The sequence below is a fragment of the Phodopus roborovskii genome, unplaced genomic scaffold, assembly GCF_943737965.1.
Source record: "Phodopus roborovskii unplaced genomic scaffold, PHOROB, whole genome shotgun sequence".
In the NCBI taxonomy this organism is placed as follows: domain Eukaryota; kingdom Metazoa; phylum Chordata; class Mammalia; order Rodentia; family Cricetidae; genus Phodopus; species Phodopus roborovskii.
In genome coordinates, this window is record NW_026126588.1 from 5468695 (window position 1) to 5484053 (window position 15359).

Sequence of the window (15359 nt, forward strand, 5' to 3'; positions counted from 1 at the left end):
TATGATTAGTTTCCTCTCCCAGGTCCCCCCACCTCTACTCCCACCCAAATCCACACCCTTTCTCTCTCTCTCTCTCTCATTAGAAAACAAACAGGCATCTGAATAAGAAGAAGAAAATAAAGTAAGGGGAAATAAACACAAACAAACCAGAATAGGACAAAATGAACAACAATAAAAAAGCGCCAAGGAAAAAAACACAAGAAACACATATGAATACAGGTGCACATACAGAAATCCCATACACATAGAACAGGAAAACATAACATACACTTAAAGGACCTGTGCGGACATGGGGTTTGCCCTTAAGTGTGGCTTGTATCCCCAGTGAGACTCTATTGGACAAAACAAATTAGTTGTACTGCTGTTCTTATGATGACCAAATATTATCATAGCAATGTAAGCCAAATTGTAAATAGCTAAACTCAACCAGCCAAGAGAAGGGAGTTCTTAAATTGTACCTTGCTAAGGTCAGAATTTACAAGCACAGGGGGAAAAAAAAATACAGACTGGGAATATCAAGGACTGGGGTGGGGGGGGGAGGAAACGGGCGCCTACGTTCAATCCTCACTATGGGATCTGGTGAGAGTAGAAAGGAAATTAATGCCTGTGTTCACGAGTGCAAAAGCTTTCCCAGTCCTCTGAGCCTGACACTTCAGAGCAGCCTGTTCATGGGCAGATCTGGGTTTAGCATTGTTGATCCTATGAGTTCACTGTATACTGTTGAAGTGCCAAAGAAGCTCACACAGGAACTGTTGCATGGTTTCTCTGTTTTTCTCCAGTCTTCCCCCTCATCCAGGCTCTTATGATATATCTCCTACTAGACGTAGCATTTGACGTGAGACCTTCAACCAGGGTGTACTGGTACAGGCCTGTAATCCCGGCACTCAGAAGGTTAACCCAGGATGGTTTCTGGGCATTCAAGGCTGGCCTGGCCAATGTATTGCATGGCAGGCCAGGCCAGCCAGAGCTACCCTGTGAGATCTGCTCTCAAAAAAAAAAAAAGCTAAACTATAAATAAATCAAGTGAATCAAGTGAGCCCTTCAAGACTAGAAAGGTCTTACCTCCAATGTCAAATTAGACACTGTCAAAGCTTTTGCCAGTGACAGGGATGCAATGTCGCTCAGAAGTGATACCACTGAAGCCAGGGTCCCAACTGTGGTGGACGAGCTTTGCTGAACGATGGCCGAAAGATTGTGTACCAAAGCTGACACATCTGCCTCTGTGATGTTGCCTGCTATCATACTGAGATTCTAAAAAAAAAAAAAAAAAAAAAAAAAAAAGATTACGTTCTAGGGGGAAGAATTAGAAAAGCTTGCACACCATTACCCTTAAATCGGATCTCTTGGCTATAAAGCAAACAGGGCAGTGTATTGGCGGGTAACTATACAATAGTGGTGGTAACAACGGCTGTGGTTTGGGGTTTCTTGTGTTCTAGACCCCGTGCTGAATGCTTAATAACGCTTGCTGGTAATTTATTGATTGCGCATCTTAAACGCTCTTTGAAGGAAGTAGTGTTATTATTGGTAGTTTAGTGCTAAGGGAACTGGATCACGAAAAAACTCTCTGAGAGACGTTTTTCAAATAGATCACAATCTCGGTTACGGGGAAATGGAGAATGCCTGATGTTTGGCGACTATGCCAGGAGTCCCCAGCTGAAAGTGGTACCGCCAGTACCCAGCTCTGCCCGTACTCATGCTGAGCTCCCTGTACAGAGCGAGAAGACAGATGGGCACATGTGCCAGCGTGACGGCTGGGCCTGGGTCAGGCCCCATTTACTTCAGCTGTGCCACGATAACAGAGAGCATTGGCCTCCATCAGTGTAGGTAGGGGAGGGGCGATCCCATCAACACAAGTTGACCAGGACCCCAGATCCCACCCAGTCTCCTTGCTCTCTCAGCCGCCTGTACAGCTGTCTGCCGGCCCCTACATCCGGGATCAACAAGTTCAAACTATTGTCATGTTCAGATCTGGGGCAAGGAAAGAGAGAGGAAGACTGGGGTCCAGTGGCCACCTGCTCCTAGTTTATAGATGAGGACACAGAGGGCGGAAAGGGACTGGTAACCGTCCCATGATGCTTTGACAGGGAGCTCTCTCTGGTATTCTCTGTCATAAGAGGAAGGCCTCTGGCTGGGATGGAAGCTGTGTTCAACACAGAGGTCTGCTACAAGAGCAGTGTCTGAGCCAGTTTGGAAGTTTCCCCCTGTGATTTCAGTTCTCCTGTTCCTGGACTTACCTTTTTTCTTCCTTCCTTCCTTCCTTCCTTCCTTCCTTCCTTCCTTCCTTCCTTCCTTCCTTCCTTTCTTTCATATATATAAAGCTAGAATGGAAGCCACTGCACTGGGATAGGAACTATGTGACTCTGTCTCCATACCACTATTATTGTTACCAGATGGACCACTGGCTGCTTGGTCTTTTGATATATACATATATACATATATATATAAATTCCATGGTTCACACCCCATCCCCCATCTAGCCTACTCACTATTCCAATAGAAGATCTTTGTACCTTCTCACTTACATGAAGTACATTGCCCTGATCCATACTTCCCCTTAACCTTCAATTCCAAGGCCTCTTGAATTTCCAAGTCTAGCTTAGTTGCTGTTTCAGCATCTATCATATCTGTAAGCATATCTGAAGCGACTTCACCCTACGAAGATAAAATCCATCAACTCAGGCATTTTCTGACTCTGCCTGGCATGCTCACAATCCCTGGTTAACCGAGACCCAACAGAACCCTCATATGTTTGCACTGTCTAAAGATACGAATAGTCACATTTGACCCTCTACCAAGCCACGCTGTCTGGATGATGCCCATTACGAAATTCAAACTGCCAAGTTCCTACAAATGTATCACCTTATTCAGTTCTGCCAGCAGAGAGAGCACACAGTACTCCTTGGTGATTTCCCACCCAGAATGCTGGCACCTGATGGTGATATTTCCAGTAAAGCCACTGCTACAGGGTACAGTATATTCATCATTCACAGATCCGAATCCAAAGGAGATGCTGTTACACTGGACTGGAAAATAACAGATACAGAAAAAAAATTATTCCAGAACATTCTAGCACTGTGCAACAACAACAAACTTGCAGTGCTTAAGTGATTTGGGAGTCATATTTACAGATCTAAAAGCCAGGCAAAATTTGAAAGTACAGGGGCATTTTTTATGTCCACCCTCATTCCTCTTCTGTCTTCCCCATGCCCCTTGGCTCAAGGATGGTTCTTCCTTCCAGGTATCTGAGCAATGCCAGAAACATTGTCCTTAATGGGCCATCAACTGGTTAGTATTAAGTGAAAACAAGGCAAAATGCAATCACTTAAGGGAATCCCAGAAGGCAGGGGAAATGGCTCAATGGGCATGTGTCAGAGTTCAGAGCCTCAGAGCTCACATGAACGCCATGTGGGCATGGCAGCCCATGTGGTCATCCTCCCAGCATTCAAGGGAGACTGGCAGCCCATGTGGTCATCCTCCCAGCATTCAAGGGAGACTGGCAGCCCATGTGGTCATCCTACCAGCATTCAAGAGACACTAGCAGGGAATTCCCAGAGCAGTCTGACTAGCCAGACTAGCAGGAAGTCAGAGCTCCACATTCAATGGGACATAGATCCCTACCAGGATCTATAAGGTGAAAAGCAAGTGAGAAGAACACCCAGCATCAACCTCGGTACTCTACGTGTACGCACTTGCACCCATTCATTCCTGTGTCCATACACATGCAAACTTGCATGCATACATACATATGCCATCCATACAAACGTGTGTATGGGAGGGAGAAAATACTTGATAATCTTGAAGATGCTATGGGACAAAGAATGATAATGTGGCAGGTGGATGGGTGATTGTCACTGGGACGTGATCCTTCCTGCCATGTACTTATTGCAAAGCTGCTTTTACTGCTGCACCAGTGACCCTTAATAATACATTCTTCCAAGACTGGAACTAGGAGATGACATCACTGGAAGCCAGGTCCTCAAACCTGGAATTTTTATTTCTTCCTTGTTCTGTTCTTGTGTCTGGACATATCAGATAGGAAATATTTGCTGAGTTATTGTTGTTGGCAGATGCTAACAGAAGTGACGGGAGATGCCTACAGCTCAAATTAAAAATAAAACGAATACATGACATTTATTTGCTAACTACAGACATCCTGGTCAGCAGCTTCTGTTTCTTGTAGACCCTAACCCTTCATTACTCACCCCTTTGCCTACTCTCTACAACACTGGGAACTACATTTCTCAGTTTCTGTGAGATCAGTGGATTCTTTGGACTCCATACATGAGTGAGGTGATACAGGATTGACCTTTCTGTGTCAGGCTTAATTCATTTAACATAGCATCCTCTAGACTCACCCACTGTGCTGCAGTAACAAGAATCATCCCTTTGGGGGACTGAAGAGGGCTGCATGTCAAAGTAGCTGGGAAGGATTTGTTGACTGTTTCCATTGCAAGGAAATCATAAATGTTTGAGGCGATAGATAGGCTAATAACCTCACTACATAATGTCAGCAGCTCTCAAAATAGTACATCATCATCTGATAAATATGCATGATGATTATGTGTCTAATTAAAAATTTAAATGTGAGGCATACTGGTGCACACCCATAATCCCAGGACCCAGAAAGATGGAGGTATGGGCTTGAGAACTGGAAGCTAGTCTGGGCTATAGAGAGAGACTCTCTCTCTCTCAAGAAATAGAAAACAGAGAATGAAGAAAGTAAAGGAAAAGAGAAAAACCGTGTGTGATGTTTTGTTTTAATTATCAGCATCAACTTGACACAATGCAAAGTTACCTGGGAAGAGCTCTTAATGCAAGCTTGTCTAGATTGGGATGGTGTATGGGTGGGTCCTCGGTGGATTTCTTAACTGGGTTAGCTGAGGTCGGAGGACCCGCTGTGAATGTGAATGTCACCATTTCATGGATGGATCTTAGACTTTGATGTGGTTGTGACTAGCTGTTTCAGGTCCTGCTTCCTCGACTTCCCCGCAAAGATGGACTAGCATCTGGAATTATGGGTCAAATAAACCCTGTCTCCCCCAAATTGTTTTTGGTGAGGTATTTTACCTCACCAAGAGGAAGTGAACTAAGATGGTAGTTTTTAAATGTAGAGAGAGGTGGGTGTGTGCATTTCCCCCTTGGGTCATTGGATGATGGTTTAACACTACTCTCAGCTCCAAGGCTTTTCCAATGTCTGTATCAGCAAAGCATTGCTGAGTCACACCCATCAAAGGCCAGGGTTCCAGGATGTTTATCTGACATGCTCAAATCTCCAATTAGTAACGATCGGAGACTCAGCTGGCATTGGGTTGTAGGGGGGTGGGGGATGCTGCCAGTTTCTACCGAAAGTGTGTTATTGAACAATCCTTTTGGAAATAGGCATCTGCAATCTGAGGACACCATGTATGACTAATGGAAGACTGGAAGACTGAGTCAAAGTTGGTAGCCCGGCATTACCTTTCCCAAACACTCGAAAAGAGCCATCTTCAACTGAGAACTTCCTTTTCAGGGCCAAACGTGCCTTTTCAGTCACCTGCTCAATGGCAGACAGGAATTCAGCTGTGCTACTGGATCCAGTCACTTCATAGCCAACAATGATGCTTCCTTCTCTGCAGAGAGGAGATATGAAGAAAGCAGAGATTCACTGTCTCTGTGTTGTCTCTAAATCTGTAAATGCATAGCATGGAGTCCATAGGAATGAAGCAAATAGATTTGTTGTGCACCTTCTTGGAGCCAAGAAAAATGAGCAACTGCTCCCCCCATGCCCATGCTTGTATGCACACACATACATGTGCATACATACATACGTCTCTACCCATGCATGCATAAGTACATTTTCATTTGCATGCACATGCATACCCATATGCATCCTTGCACACATGTCCATACATATACTCGCAGTAATTTATAGATGTTAAATGTTATGAGAGACAGGTAGACAGGGACAAGCATAGAAGGTAAATGGAGGTAAATGCTCTCACGGTATACAGGCTGGGTGGAGAAGGTTTCTCTGTAGAAAACAGCCCTGGCTTTTGAAACAGGCCTTTAAGATGATGTCTTAGTTAGGATGACTTTTGCTATGTTAGAACACCGTGACTAAAAGCAACTTGGGGAGGAAAGGGTTTTGATTTATTTATTTATTTATTTATTTATTTATTTATTTATTTATTTGCTTACTCTTCCAGGTGACGGTCATCACTGGGGGAAATCAGGACAGGAATCTAGAGACAGGAACTGAAGCAGAAGTCATTGAAGAATGGCTTATTCCCCAAGGCTTGCTCAGTCTCCTTCCTTTTAACACATAGGTTCACCTGCCCAGGGATGGCGCCACCCACACCGGTCTGGATTCTGCATCAATCAGTAATTAAGAAAATGCACCATAGGCTGTATAGAGGCAGATCGTATGGAGACATTCTCTCAGTTGAAAGTCCCTCTTCCTAACTTTGCCTCTAGCTTGTGTCAGGTTGGCAGGGAACTAGCCAGCATAGATGACAAGAAAACAAGTAATGAGAAGCACTCTGGACCGCATGCAAGTATCTGCAAAAGTTCTGGGACAGGCAGAGTCCGATGAACTGCAATGACTAGTCCAGTAAGTGAGAGAGAACGGTAGGAAGAAATACTGGGGAACTGGCTGAAGGGAGACAATAAAGAAAGCAGGATGAGCTAAGAAAGTGGCGGTTTGTCTTCAACTGGTTGGATAGCCATTTGTGTGGAAAGAGATTGCAGGAAAGCAGAGTTGGGGTGTACAAGAAAGAAACCAGTTAAGAATGACTTCACAGGCCAGAGAGGTCAAGGGCACCACATGAACACCCACAGAACCAACCAACCTGGGCTCATAGGGGCTCACAAAGACTGGACCACCAGCCAGGGAGCCCGCATGGGACTGACCCAGACCCTCTGCACATATGGTGCAGTTGTGTCTTCTTGTGGGGCTCCTAACAGAGGGAGCAGGGGCTGTCTCTGACTCGGTTGCTTGCCTTGGGACTTTTTCCTCCTACCAGGTTGCTTCGCCCGGCCTTAATAGGAGAGGAGGTGCCTAGTCTTGAGATGCCATGGCAGATTGCTATCCATGGGAGGCCTGCCTCTTTCTGAAGACAAGGGGAGTAAGCAGTGAACAGGAAGGAAGAGGGGGGATGGAGGGGTGGGGCTGGGAAGAGAGGGGGGAGGGGAAACCGTGGTTGGGATGTTAACACAAAAATAAATAAGGATTAAAAAAGAGAGTAATTTCACAGAATAGGAACAAAATTAGTATTCTTACACAGTGGAATACTACTGGGCAATAAGACGGTGGGACTCACAGCTACTGAGTAAAACAGGAATGAACTGCAAGAACTTCATACTGAATGATAGAAGCCAGGTTTAAGAAACAACAACTCACCCTCCATTTATGTGACATCCTAGAGCGAGTTAAACTAACCTAGGGAAGTAGAAATCAAACCCAGCGCTGCATTTGGTGGAGAGTATTGTAGCCATGGAGACTGGCTAGGAAGGAACTGGAGGGTACTGGTGACGGTCTGTCCAGGTGGGACAGGCTGTGTGCAGTAGGTCAGACCCAGTGAAGTGTACAGTGACAATCTGTGCACAGCATGTTGTGATCATTACACCCCAGGAAGGAACCTAGAGCAGAGTATGGCTCAGTGTTTGAGTCCAGAAACTGGGAGGGAGGGGAGAAGACAGGGGAGCAGGTGGCTGGAGGGGAGGGAGCAGGGGCGGGCAAGCGTTTGACATTCCCACTGGAAGAGCGAGCGAGCAGAAATGTCAAGATGGTGGCTGATATTCCGAGTTCAAGGGAGAGGCAGGTGACGACGCTGGAGACTGCAGGTACGCAGATGGCATCTGCGGCCACAAATGGCCCTAGAGGGAGGGCACACGCATTGGTGAAGAGGGCTATGGTTAGTCCACGAGATCAACACTGTGCCACCTTTATTCTTTTGTTTAGTGTTTTGCGACGAGGTCTCACTCTATAAGCTGGCCTGGAATTCAGTATGGAGCCCAGGCTGGTTTGGAACTTACAGCAATCCTCCTGCTGCAGCTCCCTAAGTGCTGAGATTAGAGGTGCGTGCCACCATGCCCAGTTACCTCTGTTTCTATGTTACATTTCCTGACTTTAAAAAGATGTTTATTTTAAAATGCTTTTATAATTAAGCTTAAAATATAATTTTTTTATTTTTTTTTTATTGTGTGTATATGGAGGGGGAGGTGTGCACACATGAAAGCAGGTGTCAGGGAGGCCGGAAGAAGAAGCGAGATATCGCTGGAGGTGGAGTTACAGCCGGTAATATACCACCTGGCATAAGCTCTGGGAAACAAACTCAGGTCCTCTAGAAGACCACTGTGTATTCTTTACCGCTGAGCTATCTCTTCAGCTGCCCAGCTATCCAAAATTTAAAGATAAACGAATAAAAACACAAAGAAACTGGAAATCGACAAGAATCCTGAAGCCTTAAAGAACCAAGTCTTGATGCTTTTTTCTTGACATAGCCCACCCTGTACCCCTTGCCCACTATTTTCCTACCTATTGTTTATTATGTTCTATCTTGAAACAGGGTCTGTGTAAGCCAGGCTAACCCTGAATTCACTTGGTACTCTAGGTCAGTTATGGAATAATGGCAATCCTCCTGCCTCCACCTCACAAGCCCTAGAATACAACCATTCAGTATTTGAATACAAAAATTACTGGAATTTAATCTCAGTTTCATCTAGAAGGTCACTGACAGCAAAGGCAAGAAAAAAAAAAAAAAAAAAGACAGACAGAAAGAAAATGATCCATTACAAAGATTCTATATGAAAGGGAAATTGTGTTCTTCTGTATGTTGGATATTAAAGAATATTATTCCCGTGGGACTTTCTAAATGACTTTGTGGAATAAGAGTATATTTATAGCAAGTGTTGTTGAAAATTTCCCATGACTGGTTTGAAGTTAACCGTGAAAAAAATAATGAGTCAAGTTCTTTGACCTCTAAGCTACTTCCTTCAGCAAGCAACTACAAGTAGCTGGCAGTTAACACACACAGGCTCAACTCCAAATAACTTTGAATTGAATCATAAACAAATGGCTAATTTACTAAATATCTCTTTATTTGCTGTAGACAATGATTTCTGTGTTTTGAACCACAACCTCTACTTGATACCTGCACGGGAAGAATATTTTATCCAAGGTTTCCATCGTGACTCCTGAGGATACAGCATCATGCCATCTGTGGTAGGAAAATGCTCATCCCTCTGCACTCACAACCCTCAAGCTACCTCTCACCCTTCCTGAACCCGTACACCATGACTTCCCCCTCCCTCTCCAGTTCCTATCCTAAGTCCATATGTTTACAATTCCTTTTTAAAATGTGTGCTTGTTCTTCTATGCATGAGTGTGTATGTGTCCTCACATGAACAAGCATGTGTGTATTTGCCTGTAGGGATCAGAGGACAACCTCAGGTTGTCATTAGGAATGCTCTCTACTTCTTTTGAGACAGCACCTCTTACTGGCCTGGATCTCATTAATTAAGTGAGTCTAGCTGGCGAGTGAACCCCACAGATCCCCTATCTCCATATTCTCAGCACTGGGATTACATGTGTGCAGGCATCATTATGTGGGTTCAGGGTCAGATTTCAGACTGTAGACTTGCAAGGTATACACTTACTGACTAAGCTCTCTCCCTAGCATGGACTTTACAGTTCTGTCAAGGCCAGCAGGAGTATCACTGGGTAGTCTCAGGACCAATGCTGAATTCTAGAGCAGCCCTTCTGGATCCAGATGTGACTTACCGAAACTGGGTGACCTTAACTGACTCAAAACCACGGATTCCTCTGTATGCTTCTTTAAGCTTAGAAAGGAAACAAAAGACAATGTTTCAATCCTTGTCCTCAGACATCAAAGAAACAAAATCGGAACAAAGTACAGATGGAAACAATGGTGGATAAATCATTAGCAGATGAGCAAAGGAAGAAGGGGCCACTGGAGGAAGTTACATGCCGTAACAAATACAGTTAAAATAACAATTGAGACTACACACCCACAATTTATTTTTGAGGATACTAAAAAAGCGTGAATGATCAGAGGTTGGTGAGGTGGCTCCCTTGTAAAGTGATCGCCATAGTCCAGGGGACCTGAGTTCAGAATCCTAGCACTCAGGTATGTGGGGTAGGAAGCCACATACATCTGCAACCCTAGTGCTGGGAAATAGAGAGAAGCAGGTCCTGGAGCTCGTTGGTCAACCAGTCTATCCAATTGCTGAGTCCAATGGGAGAGCTTGCCTCAAAATAATAACAGTGATAATGTGTAGACATCTTTAACAAGAAGGCGATCAACATCTACCTCTGGTCTCCACACATACACAGAGACAATAGAATAAGGGGAACGGGCTAGTAAATATTATGATAAATGTATGATAAATGTATTCAGATCTGGTCCAGTTCTTACATGACTTTGCCACGAAGTCCAGTTTAGTTCAGTAACTCCCTCCAGCTTCTGAGAGATGCATTTTTATGGAACATATTAAAATGCTGAAGATTGAGTTTAGATTGCGATAATTTATTACATATAATTTAAAACTATAAGAGTCAAGGATCCTTAGTATAGCATTCAAATCAATGAGAAAAACCAAACACAAGTCAACTGATAAAGTCTCCAGAAAATGTTCAGGGACAGTCAACTGTGGGCAGAGCCAACAATGGCCCTGTATGTACTCATCAGATACAGGATACTAAGTAGGAACTAAGGGACCAAAGATTTGGCTCAGCAGTTAGTTAGGAGCATGCAGAGGATCTGGCATCCTCTGTCCCAAAAATACACCTGTAAGTCTAACTTTAGGGATCTGATGCCCTCTGCTGGATTCTTCAGGCACATGCATTCATTTTACACACACACACACACACACACACACACACACACACACAACTTAAAATTAAATAAATCTTTTTTAAAATGTGCTATTAAGGAGCTAGGGTGATAGTTTACTCAGTAAATTACTTGTCTTACATGAAGGCCTGAGTTTTAAGCCCTAGGATTTTAAAACTCCAGATGTGATGGTACATGCTTATCATCCTAGCATTGAGGAGGTAGAGACAAGCAGATCACACAGACTTACTAGCCAGTCCAACTGAACTGGTGAACCCCAGGCCAAAGAAATTCCCATCTAAATGGGGAATAAAAAGGTAGGAGAAAAAAATAAAGGAATGAGAACACATTTGATGATGTCTTTTCTCTGTCTTCCATGTGTACATACAGTACCCACATGGGTAACCCCTATATACAAATATGCACACATATAAAATAGGGATGGAATGAATGTTCTGAATTAAAAAGCATCTGAGCTTATGGTTAGAAAGAAAATCCTTATGTAATAAATAGTGCTTACTTGGTTTTCAATTTCAGTTGTATAGTAGGTATATACAGCAGAAGATGGATTCCAGAGGTCTTTGGTAAATTTTTCATTAATTTCAAAAGTGCCCCAAACCTCTATAAGAAATAAGGAAACAAAAGTCTTTAGACACAATAAATTAATAATTTGATTATATCAGCAGTATAAAATTATGAAAGTACAATTCAGAATCAATGAAAGGTATTTCTACTTATTTTCATAAAATATATTAATCTGGAATAATAAAAGGAAGAAAGAAAACCAGAATCTCAGTGCTTTTGTTTTAACAGTCACGGGAAAATGCTAGTGATCTAGATGAGTCACTCAATACTGTGTATGGTGTGTGTGTGTGTGTGTGTGTGTGTGTGTGTGTGTGTGTGTAGGAGATGGCTATTGTCTTTCTCAATTATTCTCAACCTTAGTTTTTGAGGCAGGGTCTCTCAGTGAACCCAGAGTTCATGAATTTGGGTAAATTAGCAGCTGGCCAGAGAGCCTGAGGATCTTGGAGTCTCTACATCCCCAGTTTTGAGAATGCAGACATGCACTACTGTGCCCATCTAAACATCCAAACTCAAATCTTCATGCTTATACACCATGCACTTTACTGACTGAGCCGTCTCCCCAGCCCCAAAACAACATCACAATACTGTTTGCTAATTCTTACAAGCCCTGTGCTTACCAGCTCAAGGCGAGTGCTCATCTGTATAGAGTTGGTCTCTCTGTGGACAACTCCTGTTCAGTCTTCGCCTAGAGTCTAATGCCAGCTGCTCTGGAAGCACCTCTCTCATCCCCTTCTACCTCAGAATTCCATCACTGCTTCCTCCATCTGGCTATACCTGTCTCTACAATGCTGTGGGAAACCCTTCATGAGCACATTACCCACCTGGGTGGATCAGAAATGGGCCTTCTTCCAAAATGTGAGCTTTCATTGGCATCTGGTGAAAACACTTGCCTTCTTGTCTTTCTTATATTACAACTCAGCCTCCTCCATTAGCCTGATGATTTATACATAGCAAGAAAAAATGCTTTGTGGCCTCTCTAAGGGTTTACTCTGGAACTGGATATGAACATGGTCTTTAATAGACATGTGATGCCATAACATGAATTTCTGTGGTCCTGGGAAGGGGAACTAGGCATGCCCAGTTTAGCTGGACTATTTCTAGCTCCTCACTCAATATTCCTTCATACCTAAAACCCAGAGCTTCAGGATGCCTAGAGCAGTCTTTTGGGAATCCCCTCCTCCCCCTCTTCTTCCTCCCCTACCCCTCTTCCTCCTCCTCTTCTTTCTCTTTTCCTTTCTCCTACCTTGAAGACAGAATCTTAAACTATTAGGCTGTCCTGGAACTCAGTATGTAGGCTAAGCTGGCCTCACACTGGGGGCAACCCCCTTCCTTGCCTCTGTCTCCTGGGTGCTAGGATTAAAGGCATGAGCTCCCATTCTCAGGGAATCTTCTTAAAGTCCACTAAGGCCTGGAGCCATGTCACTAGACTCATCTCATTCATCATAAAACAGAAACAGAAGCTTAAGTCAGCAGTGGCTTCCCTGGTCTCTTAGGCTATATTCAGTGTGTGTGTGTGTGTGTGTGTGTGTGTGTGTGTGTGTGTGTAACTTGGAACACATTTACTGCAATCCAGAGCAGAACTTTCAATATAATCACCAAGCGGCCCTCCTACATTCACACATCGAGAAATGAGGCTGGTAAAGAAGAGAAAAGGGAGAAGGAACGTGTTCTGACTCAGGCAGTTGCCTACTTGGATGATAGTGCATCTTTCCAAATCTCAGCAGAATCCTGCAATCACAGAGCTGAGCTGCACGAATCCAGAGATTGAAATGACATCCAAATGTCATCTTGTGGTTTGGAACTGCTGTACTGAGGAAGCTTTCACTGGGTCTAGACAAATCTAACAGGCTCTGTCTACCTCATTGCTACCTTCAGCATCAGCTGCCCTCAGCCAGGCAAAGAGCCACAGTGCTGTCCCTGTTGCATCCTGGGATGAGAGTACCACAGCCAAAAGATACTTACTTGCTCTCTCACAGAAACTAACACTCTGACTGAGGCCTTTGAGAGGGCAATTACAGCTTGGGAGGCGTCCTGTTGTGTGAAGGTAGCAGTTCCAGGGATCAAGGCAGGAGGGAGGAAACCACGTATAGCTATCTTCACAGGCACACTCCAGGAACCCCTTCAGGCTTCTGCAGTCTACACACAGAAAAGGAAACAGAATACAGTCTCACTGTGACGGCTTTGTGAATCAACTTCTGCTCATTCCTTTGCTCTGACTTGCTCTCAACTATGCTTCTCAGCAGAGCCTAGAAGGATGGCAATGCGTTTAAGACATGGAAATGTCCCACTCCACAGATTCTGAGGTTGGAGCAAAAATCCTAGCAAAGACAAAACCCAAATGGATTGGCTTAGCACCCAAAACAAGGCTACCGATCCCACTGGTATCTACTATAAGGGAAGGGAAAGGCAGAAGAGCATTGCCATGACATAGAGTTATTGAAAGACTCTGAAGGGAGGTTGACTGCTATCTCATTTAAGCCCCACCCATCCTACTATCAGCACTCCAAAGTAGAGCTGAAAAGCCACATGGGAGAGCTGAAGACATGCTTCAGTATTTAAGGTCTCTTGTTGTTCTGCAGGGGACCTGAGATTGCTTCCCAGTACCCACATGGTGGCTCACAGGCATCTAGGACTCCAATTCCCAGGGTTCTGAAGCCTTCTTCTGGTCTCCTTGGGCACCAAGCATACATGTAGTACACATATATGCATGCAGGCAAAATACTCACACATGCTGAGCATGGTGGTACATGCCTTTAATCCCAGTACTTGGGAGGCAGAGGCAGGTGGATCTCTATGAGTTCAAGGTCAGTCTGGTCTACAAAGCAAGTTCCAGGACAATCAAGGCTACACAGAGCCTTGGATGGAAAAAACACCACTTATACACATAAAAGTTTTCAATGTTTTAAAGCCTTAAAAAGGTAGAATGATTTGGAGGTGGGGTAATGATGAAAACATCTTCTAGTCAATGCTATGCATTTGTTATTTTGCATTGGATCTGACCGGCCCATCAAAAGTTTTTCCATCTGAACAGAAGGGGGGGTGGAGGGAGTGAGGACAATTCAGGCTATGCTTGAGAAACATACATGGAAGTGTGTAGTGAGTGCTCATTAAACTTTACCACACTTCGGGGGCCTCTGGAGTATTTTATCCCAGAGTTTCTGATCCAGCAATTCTGAAATGGTCTAAAGGGTTTACATTTCTATTCAGTTGCCTACTCCTGATGGTGGGGGTGATCTGGACACTTTGGGACTCACAGCTTTAGCCAAGTCATTAAACTTCTCTGGGAACCACTTTTGTGGTTTGAGTTACCAAGTATTTCTTGCTATCTTCTAGATACACACTGGGATTTCATATCCTGGCCTCGTGAGGCTGGATGGAGTCATAGAATAAATTCCATCCAATAAAATAGGAACAGAATTAGTGTCTCCCATTCTCAGCCAGAGAATGCCATTGCCTGGGTGAGGGCCTCCAGGGATAACCATGGACACAGACCCCCCTGCCCACAAGCAATGGGCATGTCCCACTAAGAAGAAACATTGGTTCTTGATGCCACAGAGCTTGTGTGTAATGGTCATTTCCCACAGCACAGCCTACTTACCCTGACTGGCCCTCCCCTCTCCCCAGTTATAACCCCCAGTCCCTGAAAAGCTAATTTACACGTTGTGGCCTTCGCTCTGATGATCTTGCTGGGCCCGTGTAAGCATCGTGATGGAGATTTCAAATGCTTCAGAAACCTTTTCAGTTCTCTCTTCTCCTCAAGATCGCTGTATGTCATCTGAATCAGCACCTCATACTCCTGGACTGGAAGGAGAGAGAGGTTATCAGAAGGTGTGTGTGTGGGCGGGGGGGGGGGAGATCACTTTGCAGTCATTACATCCTGCTTAGAGCTCCTGGACTATCCCTGACACTTGTCACTACATTCTGTATGTTCAGACATTGACT

At 44.3% G+C, this 15359-nt stretch overlaps 1 protein-coding gene across 1 annotated transcript in view; it reads right to left on the reverse strand.

The window, feature by feature from the left end:
- Adgrf1 (adhesion G protein-coupled receptor F1) overlaps positions 1–15359 on the reverse strand; it is a 30233-nt gene that overhangs the window by 11167 nt on the left and 3707 nt on the right. The window contains exons 3-9 of the mRNA XM_051204523.1: positions 15075–15218; positions 13380–13553; positions 11353–11453; positions 9761–9819; positions 5458–5609; positions 2860–3023; positions 1063–1251 (exon numbers count right to left, since the gene is read on the reverse strand). Coding sequence (XP_051060480.1) covers positions 1063–1251; positions 2860–3023; positions 5458–5609; positions 9761–9819; positions 11353–11453; positions 13380–13553; positions 15075–15218 — 983 coding nt within the window. The remainder of the gene's footprint in view (positions 1–1062; positions 1252–2859; positions 3024–5457; positions 5610–9760; positions 9820–11352; positions 11454–13379; positions 13554–15074; positions 15219–15359) is intronic.